This window comes from Solenopsis invicta, chromosome 6 (assembly GCF_016802725.1).
Source record: "Solenopsis invicta isolate M01_SB chromosome 6, UNIL_Sinv_3.0, whole genome shotgun sequence".
Lineage (NCBI taxonomy): Eukaryota > Metazoa > Arthropoda > Insecta > Hymenoptera > Formicidae > Solenopsis > Solenopsis invicta.
The window spans coordinates 13,736,723-13,753,606 of NC_052669.1; the positions used below are offsets into that span (position 1 = coordinate 13,736,723).

General features: G+C 32.5%; 1 protein-coding gene across 3 annotated transcripts in view; it reads right to left on the bottom strand.

The window, feature by feature from the left end:
- Positions 1-1,051: 1,051 nt before the first annotated feature.
- The window catches only part of LOC105203363 (tectonic-3), a 97,404-nt gene continuing 81,571 nt past the window's right edge, over positions 1,052-16,884 (bottom strand). Inside the window, exons 1-2 of one of the 3 annotated variants that reach the window (XM_039451122.1) lie at positions 14,319-14,930; positions 1,052-2,672 (exon numbers count right to left, since the gene is read on the bottom strand). In XM_039451122.1, the coding sequence (XP_039307056.1) occupies positions 1,614-2,672; positions 14,319-14,444 (1,185 nt within the window). In that variant the 5' untranslated portion in view covers positions 14,445-14,930 and the 3' untranslated portion in view covers positions 1,052-1,613. Of the gene's footprint in view, positions 2,673-14,318; positions 14,931-16,884 lie in introns of those variants that run through there. The other 2 variants (XM_039451121.1, XM_039451120.1) reach the window with 2 other exon arrangements.

Below are 16,884 nucleotides of genomic sequence, written 5' to 3' on the forward strand. Positions count from 1 at the left end.
CTACGACCGGGAACAATTCTCTTGCGCCTGCGTCATTACATCGGTCGTCTTACACCTTGTCGTGTAGATGAGCCTTGATTCTAAAAAAAAATTGAGTGTTTAGCTCCTTGTCGATTTTACTTTGATTTTTATCTTATGTTTCAATTATTGATTGTTTAATTCTAAAATATCAATTTTTAAAACCTTTATTTTTCTATTTCCTTAATTTTTTAAATATCTATTTTTAAAGGAAAATTGAGTTTAACTCCTTAATTCTATAAATTTTTGAACGATTACACGGAGAAGCACACGTCGGTTTTATCTCAATTTTAATTTTTTCAATACAAAATTTTAAGAATTCAAAAAATACCAAAATTTTAAGATTTACGAATGTTTTAGTATAAATATAAAATTATAAACTGTTTTTTTATTGTATATTGATAGTCTATATTAACAGAAATAATTTAATATATGTCGATGCTAACATACATGTCAGTATTTGATTTACGGAATTAACCGGTATTAATCTAATGCTGCTAAATGATAGTTGTTGAAGTAATTATTTTTCAATGCTAAGTCAAAAAAGTTTTTAATATATTATTAGGATTTGAATGACATATTAAAAACATTTTTCTTAATAAATATATATTTTTTACAACACATACATACGTATACAGATAATTATGTTTGATTGCTTAATTAAATATTAATTAAATTTTAACAAAATTAGATTTTTAATCAATTATTGATTGACAATAATAAGTCATCTTGCATTAATAAAATTAAAATATAAGATTAAAAAGCCTGTTAGTCACAGCGATTCTTAATACTCGTCTCTAACCCATTCAAATTGTACGTTGCACATTCGTCGGACTTGTAACACAGTCATGAAGTCAGAATATGTAATATTAATGCTTCAAGAGCATATATAAGATCCCTCTTCTTCGGAAAAATTGTAAAGAATTTTATTATTTGGTACAAGAATTGCTGATATAGGCTTTCTAATCTTATGTTTTAATTATTGATTGCTTAATTCTAAAACATCTAAGATTCTAAAATAATTGTTAAAATCTTAATTTTTTTGTTTCCTTTATTTTTTTAAATCTGTAATTCTAAAAGAAATTTCAGAGTTCTATAAATACTTCTGAATTCTATAAATTTGTATAGTTTTAAATATAAAAATTATAAAATTATAAATGTTTATACATATTTGTTAATGTTAATATTTTTAAACCTTGTCTACAATAGTCGTGTCGCGCGTCGCGAGTAGCAATGTCGCGGGAAAATTTGTCGCATGTCGCAACAGTGTTACTTAGTGAGCATCTACAACAGTCGCAAAGATTGTTTAAAACAGCCAATGAAAGCTTTTGATAGCAGCACACGTGTAACAAACTTCAAACATTATTCTGTTGCCAAACTCATGGTGTGCTGTGTTGTGATTGGCTGAGCTTATGCGACTAACAATGAGATAACCGTGCGACAAAAAACTATACTCCTGCAACGTTTTCATACGACATGCGATACGGCAACTATTGTAGACGAGATTTTACATAGATTTTTATAGATTCTATAATTCGCACGTACAAAAATAAAAGCAGTTAAAAGTGTAATCTTAAATAAATAGAATATACGTATCAAATATTTATCCATAATGTATATATTATTAAAAATATTGATATATTTGATATTTCTATAATTTTTGAATCATTCAAGAAAGGATAAAAGAAATCGTAGGGTAACGTGATATCTAAATTAGGCCCACCAGCGAAATAGTGTTTGGACGGCTTTGAAACATCGTGAAAATTGACATAAGAAATAATATTGACATGAAGTATGTCTGTACAATTCTTTAATGCGCATTTCGGCCAGTTAACGTCTTCTTCTTTGCTAAATGTAATTCCAAAACCTAATATTTTATAATTTGATAAAGTTTTAGGCTTTGGCAACATGGAATAAAGGACGTTCAAATGCATAGATGTAACTAATCCTGAACATAATATCTGTTTTCCGATTGTATGCGTAGTCACAATATTTCGTGGTATTCTATCGAACACGACATGCAACCAATCATCAACAGTTTTGTTAAAAAAATTACCTAATTTTGAAACATAAGTGTTATAATATTGACTTGTATTTAAGAAAAAGTCCTTTATTAAATGACGCATGGTTAGATTTTGTAGCTCCGCACAAGATAACGCAGTGAAATTTTTAATAAATAATTTTACAGAACATATTAATCTAATATCTTCACCGAATCCAACGGTATATCTCTTAATTTGGTCACACTCTCCATTTCTTCCAGCCAAGGGCAATGTAAGAAATTTATTTGTTCTGTTGAAATGAATATCCCCGCTATTATTAGTTTGAGAAATACCAATAATGATAGGCTTACCCATCACGTAACCAGGATTTCCACTACGAACAAAAACTTTTGTGCTGTTTGAGTTTATCCAATTATATTCAACTTCGAAATATTGATGAAAAGCACGAGAAGCATTTCCTATATTAAAATATGCATCAATGCTGTTGATACCAGCGGAACCATTGTGAACAATTATATATTTCAAACCCATTACAATATTAATACAGGTAAAATTCTTGCAATATCCTGATATACTAGTTCCATTACATGCAGAAAATGACTTCAGGCAGTAATGAGTTCTTATTGGCAAACATATGTTGCTCTGACATATCTAAAAAAATTTTTAGAATTAAAGTAAATAATAAACATGAATAAGTGGAAGAACAGTTTACGAGAAGAAAAGAGAAAAAAATTTAATACAAATAATTTAATACGTAGTATTTTTCATTAAGTTTTCATAAAAACTATTTATAGTATTATTACACTATTGTAAAATAATAATAATAACATTAATATTAAGATAATGATGTAATACATAGTATCAATTTCTTATACAATATATGACAATACCTTAATTATTTCTAAGAGTACAAATTATGCAAAATAATCCCAGACTTCGTGTGATAGCCGTTAATGACAGACTCTTGAGATCATTTTGAGACAAAAATCGTAGTATTAAAATGTCAAGACTGCAGTAGTTTTTAAATAAAAAAGGTTTAAAATTGGTAAATCAAACTGTCTGAAATTCGTGCGCTTAAATATGTCATATTGCACATAAGTGTCCTGTTTTCTTTATTATATCTTTATTCCTAATGAATATTCTTATGATATTTATTTTTTTTATTGTATTATGTGTATTGTATCTTCACGATACATACGGTGTGCCTGAGCGCGCAAATTTTGAAGTTTAATTTGCCAACTTTTAACTTTTCTCATTTAAAAACTACTGTCTCGACATTTTTATACTAGGATTTTCATCTCAAAATGATCTCAGGAGTGCCATTAACGAGTGTCACGCGAAGTCTGGTACATCTCTATATCAGTGCTGTTATTATTGTTATATTACATTTGCTCATTTTCTATTTGTAATTTATATAAAAAAAATTATATTAATTTTATTATATAATTTTTAATTAATTTATAAATTAACTCTCCGCAGAATAACCTTTGTCAACTAATTTATGTCATTTAGATGATTTTTCCCATATTATTAATTCTATCTAAAAAGATGTGCATCAATAAATTGCTAGCTCTGAAAAGAACTAATTCAATTTGAGAGACTGTTTCTTTAGTTTTAAAAAGGACTTTTCTAGTTTTACAAAGAACTTGTTACAGTAATTCTTCTTTGAACAGATACATGCTTTTGCATTAAAAAACGTGCGACAAGATTTTCATATGCACATTGGAGCATTGATATAATAATTTCAATAGCGATACAATTGCATTTTTGCAATAATTTTTCAGATAAAACAGATTCCGTACAAGTTATTCAAAAAAGTCTCGGATCCCTTTATTACTTTGAAAACTAAGCATTTTTGAAAAAAAAGTTTCAGATAGAAGTTGTAGGGCATAAAATGGTCTATTGACGATACCAGTTTGACCTTGAGGAATGTTGCTAAGGTCAGGTCAAGATCAAATAAATTTTTAAAAATAGAATACTTCTTTTTTAATTCCAGAATCTACCCACACAACACAAGAATGTCCTTTGAACGCCCAAAAGACGTTGCGGTCCGACATGTCTCGATGTCTAGATGATATACCAATTGTGTTTTGTAGATGTCTAGAAAAAGTCCTTTGGACGTACAATGTACCGCCTTTCGGTGTTAAGTGGACGTTATTAGGACATCTCGGTAAGACATAAAAAGGACATTGTTTGGACATTATTTTATATTGCGTGATTAGGACTTTATTTAGTAAAAAATGATATGGGATGCTAAAGTAAAAGGCGAACTTAATCAAGGTCGATAATACAGTTTCCGTCCATCGCACGCGGGGACCGCCTGTCAGTCGCCAAGCCTGAGGCGCCATGGCAGGCGGCGCACAGTGGGGCCAAATAAAAAATCGTGTTTCTTAATTGTCTACAGCCCAATTCTTAACGGATTTTAATGTTTCTTTTTTTTTAATTAAAGCTTATTTAATTGCCAACAAAGTTAAGAAAGCCAATTTTTGAATTTGTCCTTTTTTTCAAAATGGCGGATATAATATGGCAGCTAAAAAATAGAAAATTAAATCGATATGTAACAAATTGAATATATGCGTGTTTTTGATGCTGCAAATTATAAATCTAATATTAAAATTACAAAACTAATTAAATAATAAATCAAATATGGCTGCCATAATAAAAGTATTATGAATATGAATAAATGATAAATGAATCAAATAATAATAAAATAGTGTTATTTTGACGATTAAGTCTAACAATAATTGTAAAGCTTCGATATCAATATCCCTCGAAAAATGTTTTCATTGATTTCGTTGATCACTTACATAAGGATTAGACGAAGTCAACAGCTTTTTAATGATATCTTTATTTGTTGTACTTCTACAATGTTTTCGAGTGTAGTATTCTCTGAAACGCTTAAAATCTTTATTACGTGTTTTCTGCGCTTCTTCAGATAATTCGCCAATGGGTGATAAATGTGAATTTATAACTTTGCTGGGGCTACCAGTAACCAATCAGGCTCAGACAAAGAACAAACGTTCTTCATATTGTCTGCCTCTCACTCTTCTGTCTTTCTATCCCCACCTATCTGTGAAGACCAGTGTTACTGCGCATGCATCAGAAGGAGGCAAGAATTATAAAATGCCAAATGAGATGAGTCGTAGCTCCTTCGAAAGGGGGGAACAAGTATATTAACAGTGTAAAAGGGTAAGCGTGAATGGGCCTCCCTTTTAAAGAAAATTGCAATTAAAGTTTAACATTGGGACATTTGTACATTAAGTACTAAAATCTTAAACCACAATCTAAGATAGCGTTGTGGCTGAGAAAACTAGATGCTAGCGTTATTAATTTTCCTCCGCGGTGGACCGGATCGAATCTTCAAAGCATCATTTTTTTTTAAGTCTTTTGTTATTATATTTTACAATTATGTTATTTTTATTATTTTTTAAATTAATCTTGACGCGGTCAAAGATGTTTATATGTATAATGAAATTTTCCGAGATGACAAAAATAAGCCGACGTGTTTACAAATTATACCGTATAAAGAAATTCCGATCTGTCAGCCTTATTTATGTTTTAAACGTTTTTACCTCAATTTTTACCCACAATATTGTACAGCAATGTGCGAGTTTTATAACAAATAATTTTATTAATGTATAAATAATTTTAATCACAAAATAGTCATAGTAAATTTAACTTGTTAATTTATTATTTTAATTGTTTTAACTTACGCACATGGATATCATTATATTTATTAATTATTTATTTTTTATTATTTATTTATTTATTATTTATATCTTATTTATTTATTTACTTATTTACTTTTATGCGTTTATTTGCGTGTTTATCTCAAAATTTGGATTAAAGGCTTGTCAATTAGGATTTCTGTAATTCGCGGTGATACTCAAGATATCAACATGAAAAATGTTAGACATGTTAATATAGTTATCTAATAATTTATTGAAGTTGTACTAGTTTTTAATAAGTTCACTGATGAAAGCTCTGTTTAGCATGAAACATGTTCGACAAATTAGATGTTTTTCAAAGTGTATTATTTACTCATCAACTAATTTATTATGGTTTTATAACTTATAATATTGTAGAAACTCTTAAAGTGTATTATTTTTCGAAATAGATTTGTTCGTTAAGGTAAATAATTTTATTATAATAAATAATTTATAAAATACTTGTATTAATTTTTAATACAAATTTTATTATTACATGTAATTACACATTGTTATATGTAATTACATTAATAATTAATTTAAAAAATAATAAAAATAATGTAATTGTATATATAATAGCAAAAGACTTAAAAAAAAAATGATGCTTCGGAGATTCGAACCCGGTCCGCTGCAGAGGGAAATTAGTAACGCTAGCATCTATCCTTCGCAGCCACGACGCTATCTTAGATGGTGGTTTAAGATTCTAGTACTTAACGTACAAATGTCCCAATGTTAAACTTCAATTGCGATTTTCTTAAAAAGTAAGGCCCATTCACGCTCACCCTTTTAAACTGTTAATATACTTGTTCCCCCCTTTCAAATGAGCTGACTCATCTCATTTGGCATTTTACAATTCTTGCCTATTCCTTGTGAGTATACTGTTTTAGATGGCGCTTCGTCGCGATACAGTTGACAAATAGCACAACCGAACGTTCCTCACTCGAGCTAGAGCAGCGATACAACACCACTTAACGCTTGAATTGAATTGAATATCCTATAACAAACTAGTGATTTTCTCTCAGAACAAATTCTATATATTTCCCTATTCACAACAGAAATTATTGTTACAAATATGTTATTGGACCGATAGTGTAACAACAAAATGATAGTAAGAAAACCTTCTTCGGTCGCAGCTAGATCTTAGTGCTTATATTTATTTGTGTGATTTTATATACTTCTCCGAATTCAACCAGAATGTGCTCTGAATTAATTTCGGTCGTAACACAGCATGTCGAATAAGAATTAGTAATATCACTATTTATATTAAACACCCTGGGTGGGGTGTTATTTTTCGCAATAAAAATTTCTTACAGTTTTTTCAGGGGGGAATGGGTATATAGATGCAAATCAGCATCAATTATTATAAATTATTCAATTTAATATAAATAGTGATATTTATATTAATGTATAAAGATAAATATTACTAATTCTTATTCGACATGCTGTGTTATAACCAAAATTAATTCAGCGCACATTCTGGTTGAATTCGAAGAAATATATAAAATCACATGAATAAATATAAGCACTAAGATCTAGCTGCGACCAAAAAAGGCTTTCTTACTATCATTGAGAAATTATTGTTCCAAAATTATATATATTACGACGACCATATTAAAGCAAATTCGTCAAATCCTATTTTGCGTTTTGATGTATTTATGTTAAGATTTGATGTATTTAAAAATTGTCTATTCAGAATGTTGAGAGAGTTGTCTTTGTTCTTTGTTTTGAAGGTTTATTTTTGTTTCAAACTTTATTTTTTTCCTGTAAATTAACTTTCTTTCTGTTCATTGCGTTTTATTCATTGTTTTTGGTTCAACGGCTTTTCATTCATTGCTTATTATAATTTTCTTTAAAATTCTAATTATTCTTTTAAAATTATAAGTTAAGTGTAAATATAGATAAGTTTAAGATAAAAAATAAAATTCTTTCTAACATTCTGTTAAAAGAAAACAATATAAATATAGAAAAAATTTATGATTATATAACCCTTAATTTTAATTTTAGTGAAATGCAGTTAAAGGTAATATGTGAAAAAATTTCTCAAAGTTTCATGCCTATTTTTAAGAAAAAATATCGAAAAGCAATTTATATTAAACATAAATTTGAGTGGAATAATAAAAAATGGTTAGAAAATGATTTCGTTGCAGATTTTATACCTAAAAGACGTGGCAGAAAGTTTTCAGATTTTGACGAGTGTTCTAGATCTGCTAAATGAAAAAAGAATAATTCTTTAAGAGACACTTATTCCGATAATGAAATTGAAAATGTTTTCCTTACTAGTTTAAGAAATAATGGGAAATCAGCTCTGGTAAATATTATTTCTAAACTATTACGTTTTGAAAATGCGGAGACAGGTACAATGAATGATAAAAATATTGTACAATTTACCTTTTTTGAAGCTCTGATTTTGTTTGAGGACGCTAAATTAACGAAATATCAGTATGAAACGATTCGTTTGGATGCAACTGCCAAAGATGCAAATATATTAGGTGTATGCATTAATTTTAAAGGATTTTAAGATAAACTTACGGTTTTGCTGTGACGAAATGGTTACCAAATTGATCATTTAAAATATTTCCCATCCCTAGCCACTACTTTTTCCCATCTTTCTGGTAATAGATGGATTCCACGTCGAAAGAATGATACATCTTTAGAAGTTATCCACGAATCGACCCATTTTTTGATATTTTCATAATAATGGAAGCGCTGCTCTGTCAGGCCATGAGTCATCGATCGAAATAGGTGGTAATCCGAAGGAGCAATATCTGGAGAGTACGGCGGATGTGGTAGAACATCCCAGTTAAGCGCTTTTAATGTTTCCTTGACCGGTTTCGCAACATGAGGCCAAGCATTGTCGTGTTGGAAAATCACTTTGTCGTGTCTTTGCGCGTAATCTGGCTTTTTTTGCTTCAATGCTCGGCTCAATTGCATCAATTGTTGTTGGTAGCGTTCTCCAGTGATAGTTTTGTTGGGTTGGAGCAGCTCATAATACAGTACACCCAGCTGATCCCACCAAATACAGAGCATGAGCTTGGCGCCATGAATATTCGGCTTTGCCGGCGATGTTGATGATTCGCCTGGCTTGCACTATATTTTTTGCACTTTGGATTATCGTAATGTATCCATTTTTCATCACCCGACACGATACGATGCAAAAAACTTTTTCTTCTGTGTCTTTGAAGCAACAATTCACAGATCATTTTGCGCCTTTCGATGTCCCTTGGCTTCAATTCGTACGGCACCCAATATCCTTGCTTTTGAATCATTCCAATAGCCTTCAAACATCTGGAAATCGTTGATTAATCAACATTTAATGATTCTGCAAGTTCTTCTTGCGTTTGACTCGGGTCTTGATTGAGGAAAGCTTCCAATTCCTCATCCTCAAACTTTTTCGGCTGGCCTGGACATTCCTTGTCTTCCGCGTTAAAATCACCTTTTTTATAGAGTCAAAACCAGTACTCGCACGTTGAAATCGATGGAGCGTAATCACCATAAGCTTCCGACAGCATTCGTTGATTTTCAGCAACACTTTTCTTCAAATGGAAGCAAAAAAGCAAAGCTTCCCACAAATGCCGTTTTGTTGACACAAATTTCGACATATTTAATGCTCAAAAAAACAATGTTGTTTACAATTCGGCACAGTGGCGCATACAGAAAACTAAAGCCATTTGATGATGCTTTGACATGAAGTTAGCAACAATTTGGCCCGATGCGATATAGTACTAGTTACGCCATCTCTTGTAAATCCTTTAAAATTAATGCATACACCTAATATTTCCACCTTATAAAAAGCTTTCTGAAATAAAAAAAACGTGTTTTCCTTTTTCAGGTGCAGTTAAAATCTCAGAAGCGGGTGCGGAAGTTAATTTACAGTAGCTGTTAGATTACACTGTCAATCGCATATTATTAATTCCAAATGTTGTACAGTGCGCATCAATAATTCACTGGGTCATAGTAGGTAGCTTGATTTACCGACACTGAGTTGATAACGATAAATGCGCGTGCGCGCACGTTTATTCGAAAGAGACATAAATAATAAATATTTGGCACGGAGAATATACGTTACTGATTCTCTTAGTTATCCTCTTTTTTCTTCTTAGTCTAATTTAGGTTAAATATTTTTATTTTTTATGTTAAAATGTCTACATGTTGCTGTATAATAAAATAAATAGTAAAATTAAAATTTAACACATGACTTTGATACTTTGTTTTCAATTTTAAATATTAATTTATTTAGTTTAATTGTGCCGATTGTTTCGGCACGGCAAATGGGCACGCGGAGTACTGAGTGAAACGAACTGAGTATTGCTTAGCTTGAATTTATTATTTTTCAAAACGTTGGCGACGCACCGAACGCGAGTACAGTTTCGAAGCAAGTGCCCTTAATGGCACTGAGCCACCTATTTATAATGTGCGCGAGGAATGCTTCTAGAGGAATCCGTCGGTTGTCGAGGCTGTTATTCGACTTCCTTTGCTTATGCTTAGTCAACAACGGCGATCCCGAATTCCTCTAGAAGCTCGCGCAAACACCGGAGATCACGCTCTCTCCCGCTGCCGTTCACGCGTTGTCACGCCGCTGCTGGCTTGGTCGCGGCGCGAGAACGAGCAATTCGGCCGTCGGATACAATTTGGATGCGATCTCGCACATTAATGTAATTATGTTTTTTTCTATTGTGTATAAACAATAATGTATTCATATAATTACATACTCAAAATTGTTAACGCCGAAATGCACGTAAAATAATCTCTGTTACGTTATGTTTACACCGCTTGTAGATCTATCCGTATAAATTTGATTCAGTATTATGTTATTTTTGCACAGACAAAGATATACATAACAACAAAGATAAACGTGTATGAAGAGATGGAAAAGGTAAAAGAATAAGTTATTTATTAAAATTAAAAATATATTGGTTTTTTAATATATATTTTTTTAATTAAATTTTGCATTCTTAATAAATGTTACACCGTTAAATAATTTGGTGGTTCTGAAAAGAACCGTTTGAAATAATACTGGCACCAGCTAATAGTCGATCCAGTATCCTTCCCGTGTAACCACTTGCTGCAATCGCCTTTCTACCGAATCGTTTAAACGTACAAAATATTGAGGCTCATGCCTCAAATTTTCCGAGTTCTTGGCATGTGCAACCAGTTGTTCTTTAGTTCTCTTATGTCTTATGGATAACTAAGAGAATCAGTAACATATATTCTTCGTGTCAAATATTTATTATTTATGTCCCTTCTAAATATACGCACACGCGCGGGCGTACATTGTTATCGACTCAGTGTCGGTAAGTTAAACTACCTACTATGACCCAACGACTTATTGACGCGCACTGTACTGCCACCCGCAGTACAAAATGAAAAAATTTCGCTACGGTTGATAGCAAAATAGAGATATGATGGATCATCAGGGCATAAAAAATATAAACAAAAGTTTGCTGATGAAACATTATCAGACGAAAGTATTTTTATGATTACCATGGTTCCTTTACGCTTAGAAGTTTATATTTTATCTGAATGGAAAGAGCTATGGTAAAACCCTTGCCCATCATCAACAAAGTATTGTCGATTCATTAAATTTGAATATGCTTCCAAATCCAAAGAAAAAATAACATTTGAAGTTAATCGAATAAAAAAAACAAATAAATGATCTTATTCCTACTGTTAAAGATACTGGTACGGGTTATTAGAAAGTAAAACATGAAATAATTTTAACAATGATAGATGGAAAAGTATGTCAGGCCATAACTGGTACATTATCTGCATCAACATGTGTGATATGTGGAGCAAAAATTTAATTTAATGAGATTGTTCACTTCTATCCGAAGTGAACAATCTCATTAAATTAAAAGACAAACAGAAAATTGTACAACATTTTCAATATGGTCTTTCGACACTGTACGTATGGATTAGATTTATGGAATGTATCTTATATATATTTTATTGACTAAGTTTTTGTAAATGGGCTGCAAAAAAATCTCAAGATAATATAACAATAAAAAAAACCAAAAAAGGGATTCAAAATGAATTTAGAAAACAAATGGCTTTATATGTAGATACTCCAGAACAAGGTTCAGGATCCTCAAACGATGGCAATATGGCAAGAAGATTTTTCAGAGATCCTGAAATGACTTCAAAAATAACTGGCTTTAATAAAAATCTTATTCGACTATTTGGAATTATTTTACAGACGCTTGTTTGTGAAAGAAAAATAAATATTGTTCAATTTGAGAAATATGCACTTGAAACAGCAGAACTATACATAAAACTTTACCCTTGGTATTACATGCCTGCTTTAGTACACAAAATTCTTTTTCATGGCAGGAAAATTATAAATTTACATTTATTACCCATTGGCAAATTGTTTGAAGAAGCGCAGAAAGTATATACGTAAGTATACACGTAATAAAGATTTTTAGCGTTTCAGAAAATATCACATTCGAAAACAGTGTAGAAGTACAACAAATGAAGATATCATTAAACAGCTGTTGACTCTGTTCCTTATGTAAGTGATCAACGGAAACAATGAAAATATTTTTTGGGGGATATTGATATCGAAGCTCTACAATTATTGTTAGATTAATCGTCAAAATAACACTATTTTATTATCATTTGATTCATTTATCATTTATTTATATTCATAATACTTTTATTATGGCAGCCATATTTGATTTATTATTTAATTGGTTTCGTAATTTTAATATTAAATTTATAATTTGCAGCATCAAAAACACGCATATGCACAATCTATTATATATCGATTTAATTTTTTATTTTTTAGCTGCCATATTACATCCGCCATTTTGAAAAAAGGACAAATTCAAAAATCGGCTCTCTTAACTTTGTTGGCAATTAAATAAATTTTAATTAAAAAAAAAAAAAAACATTAAAGTCCGTTAAAAATTGAAGGCTGTAGACAATTAACTCAATTTCTCATTTGGCCCCACTGTGCGGCGTGGCAATGCAGTGAGGAGGGAGAAGCAGTAACCGGTTATCAACGGCGTAAGATTCCCGTTCTGAGTCGCTCGTTCTCTTGTTTTCTTGTCCCGCCGCCAGCACCTAGTTAGGCAACTAGGTGCTGGCGGCGGGTCTCCACACGCCGTGAGTAGAGGAAATACGCGCTCATTTACGACTATACTAATTTTTTATTGGTAACTATTGCAAATTTTGAAAAATGGTAAAAGACTTTTCTTTTCAGTTTGACTTACTCTATCAATCCACAAAAGCATAAGTGAACTTTACCTGACACCCTGTATATATACATACAGAAAAAAAGACAAGTCTTTACCATTTTTCAAAATTTGCAATTGTTATCGAGATAAAAATGAGTAAAATCGGCGAACGAGCGCGTACTTTCTCTACCCATCGCGTGCGGAAACCGCCAAGCGGTCGCCTAGCTAGGAGCAGGCCGCGTGGTGAGGGTATTAATGACGCTCTTAGTATTTATTATACCAGTATCGTCTAATAGACGTTGTTGGTATTTATTTTATCAATCAAAATTTGCCGCTTATACAAGTACCATCGAATAGACGCCGTTGGTATTTATTTTATTAATCATAATTGACGCCTTTAGTAAATTTTTTTTATGCTAAAATTAAAACGGCGCGCGACCACATATTGCAATATCTTAGTCGCATAATGCCGGAGGACACGGGGCAGTTGCCCGCAGTATCACCTTATTTCATGCTTTCTCTCTCGATCGTGCATCAAGCGAGAAGTATGTATTATCATAGTATGCACTTCACCATTTTTTTCCCGCTCCCCGATTTCCTTCGCGCTATTAAGAAACAAGTACGTACGCGGCTTTGCATGTGTGCAGTAGCGGAGCGCCGAGCGCTAAGGGACACTTATGCCGATACGTGTACAAAACCTAGCTTACAAACCAAAGTTCCATCTCTGTCCACTGCAGAGGAACCTTGCACAAGGCGATGAGAGAAAGAGGGATAAGAGAAAGATTGATTGAAAGGGTCAGAGTAGTTTTAGTTATTAAATTATAATATTTAAAACCTACTTTCGATTTTCATATTACATTGTAATTTCCGATGTATGTTTTTGTCACTACTTTAATTGTTGAAAAAGATTTTGTAATCTGTAAAGCCAATTAAAAGATCGGAGTGTTTAAAAATAATTGTATATAGAGACCGGTCCAGCGTCACCTTAAATAGGAGAGAGTGGGGTAAGTCGGACCTATTTGCATTTTTTGCTTTCTATAAGGCGCAAATAAAGTCTGATCATAAAACTGAAATTTAAAAAATTTAATCTAATTATCGACTTTTGCAGCCAACTCGTATTAGTACGTATTCTATATAAAAGTTTTAGACTTTGTATGTATAAAATAAGTAGTTTCTAGAGTGTAAATTAAACGAAAAAACAATACGGCACTTGCAGAATGTTAGTTAAACTTAAAAGTTTTAGTATAAGAGAAAAAAGTGTTTAAAAATTGTTTATGTAAATTTGCACGCGGAATTGGTAAAAAGAGCAGTAATTGTGTTTATGGTAGTTAAAAGGTTTTGCATTAGATGGCACTGAAATTGTAAACAAGGACATGATAAAATATTTATGAGTGCACTTGACAAAGAGCACTAACCTGTTTGCCTGGCTTTAGCGCTATTCTTCTTACCGTTTGCCCTGTCCGCGACCGCGTGCCGCTTGACTCTCTACCAAAGAAAAATCTGCAGTACCGACGTCGAGTAAGTTCGCTCGTCTCCACCATCGCCTTAATTACAACTTTCTCAAAATCTAATTCACACCAATTCGATCCTTTTACACTTGTAAAATACTGAACATATTTTCGAATGAGCTAATTTATTTTATTTGGAATTTCGCAGTTTTTGCCATTCTCTCAATCAACAAAATGTTAGCACTGTGTTGGCAGGCTGGCGGCAGATTTGATCAAGACGTGTTGACAGACTGAACTCAACTGATCTCAAATTCTGCTTATGTTCTGTTGACAGAATCTGTTGTTATCCTATGTCAGTAACATTACAGCACCAGGCGAGCACGCCGTGCTGCCAGTATATGACGCCAGATAGGCGGCAGAATTCGAACATGACATACGAAACACAATCTGACGGCAGACTACTAGCACAAATCGAGCACCCCGTGCTGAGAGGACATGACATCAGATTGACGGCACAATTCGAGCATAACCTACATAACTTTGACGGCAAACTGATATCACAAATCGAGCATCTCGTGCTGACAAGATCTGACGTCATGCTGGCAGCAAAAATCAAGCAAACCGTGCTGTTTTGCATATTTTTAAATTGTGACGTCTCTTCCCTGGTAAAAATTACAAGTAGAAACGGACAGAAAACGTATTCTATTCGTTTGCTTTACTATTCGTTTCTTATTCCGTAATTACAGACAGAAACCGATAGAATGTGTTTCGCAATCTATCAGTTTCTGTCTGTAAAAACGAATAGACAACTGCGAATTCTATCCGTTCGCTTTATAAATGCGTACACAAAAAAATTGTTTATTATAAAAAAATTTTTTTGGTTTTTTTGCAGATTTTATTTTAATTTTCATTATAGATTAATCTAATTCGCATATATTCTATTTTACTAATTATGATTACGCATTATTTTACAATTTTTGAAAACGCATTGGCGCTGGCGAGATTCAAACTTAAGATTTCGGAACAATAACCTAATATGCTAATACTCAGCTAATCGTACACTTGTGATATTGTTAATTCTATCCGTTAATAAAAAGTTATATTTGAAGTAAAGTTGATTTGAACAGAAAGAAACTTACGTGTTGAGTATCGTACAAACATTCTCACTAGCCTTTAGTCTTAAATATTTGTAAAATAAACTATATAAACTATATAAATAATTAAAACCTGTTCCTGCCCTTGACCAGACTAATATAATCAAAAAACAACAATTGGGAATAGTACCGGAGCATAAAAAAAACATTATTGACATAAAAAACACGTAAAAATTTATTTTGTAATTAATTGCTTTAAATAAATTACTAAAAATTGACTGTAGAGGAAAACTGATTATTCCAATCGATTCTACAGGAAAAATGATTCAAGAAACATGTAAAACGCTTTTTTAATTATTATAAACAAATTACTTGCAAAATTGATTTTTGCAACGTTTCTTTAGTAATTTTTTTCGTAGACTCAATTGGTGCAATCAGTTCTCTTTCAGAGTAAATTTTTAATAATATGTTTATATCAATTGGTTACAAAATTGAGTTTTGAAAAGTTCTTTTTACATCAGTAATGTTTTTTCATGCTTTGGTCCAATTTCCAATTCCAATTTTTTTAACTATTTTTGCTAGCCATACCTTTCTGTAATAGTAACTGTCAAATTTAATATTACAGAAGAATGCTACAATTTACAAATTTTTTTATAACAGCAAAGCCTTTTTGAAATAAAAGATGGAAGCACTATAATATTTTATTTTGCGAAGAGCATTATCTTCTGTTTCTATTACAAAATTTAAATTTATTAATGTTATGTTTATTTCATTTTTTGTATAATATATATTTTTAGGTGTAAATGTTTATTTTTATATTTACGCTACTAATGCTAAATAAATTAAATGTTATTAAAAATAAAAATTATTTCCCTAAAATAAATACAGTGTTAGCCATAAGTCCCCGGGGGTTGAGCTACCTACCGGGCGCGTCTCCGGATGGCGGATAGGAGAACGGCCGGAGGGGCCCGAGTCCCCCAGGGATAAAATCCTGCGTGGGATTAGGGTACCTCCGGTTAGTGGCGGTTATAACTGGTCTCCCAGGTGTAAAACCCTGCGTGGGGTCAGGAAGGCCGCTACCGCGGACCAGCTCCCTAAGCCAAGCTGTAAGCTATCGTGGCGATGGCTGCGTGGCACTGAGGGAGCAGTGTCTTAAACGATGCCTCTGGGGCACCAGGCGACACCCCAGAGTAAGTAGCCTTACCCACGCATCCGGGGCTCTGTGTGGGCGGACCGTTATTTCCCTAGGTACTCGTGGGACCAAAAATGGATACATTCAAAAATCTTAAAGACGTTGTAGAGGAGATAGAGGGCTCGCAGTGCGGGACCTCCAGTGCGGAGGCGGCGGAGGGGGTTGCGGACGGGGCTCATCTGGGGTCTGAAGGCGCCACCGCCGTCAGCTCCGGCTCTCAGGCGGTGGCTGCGGATGGGGCTCGCCC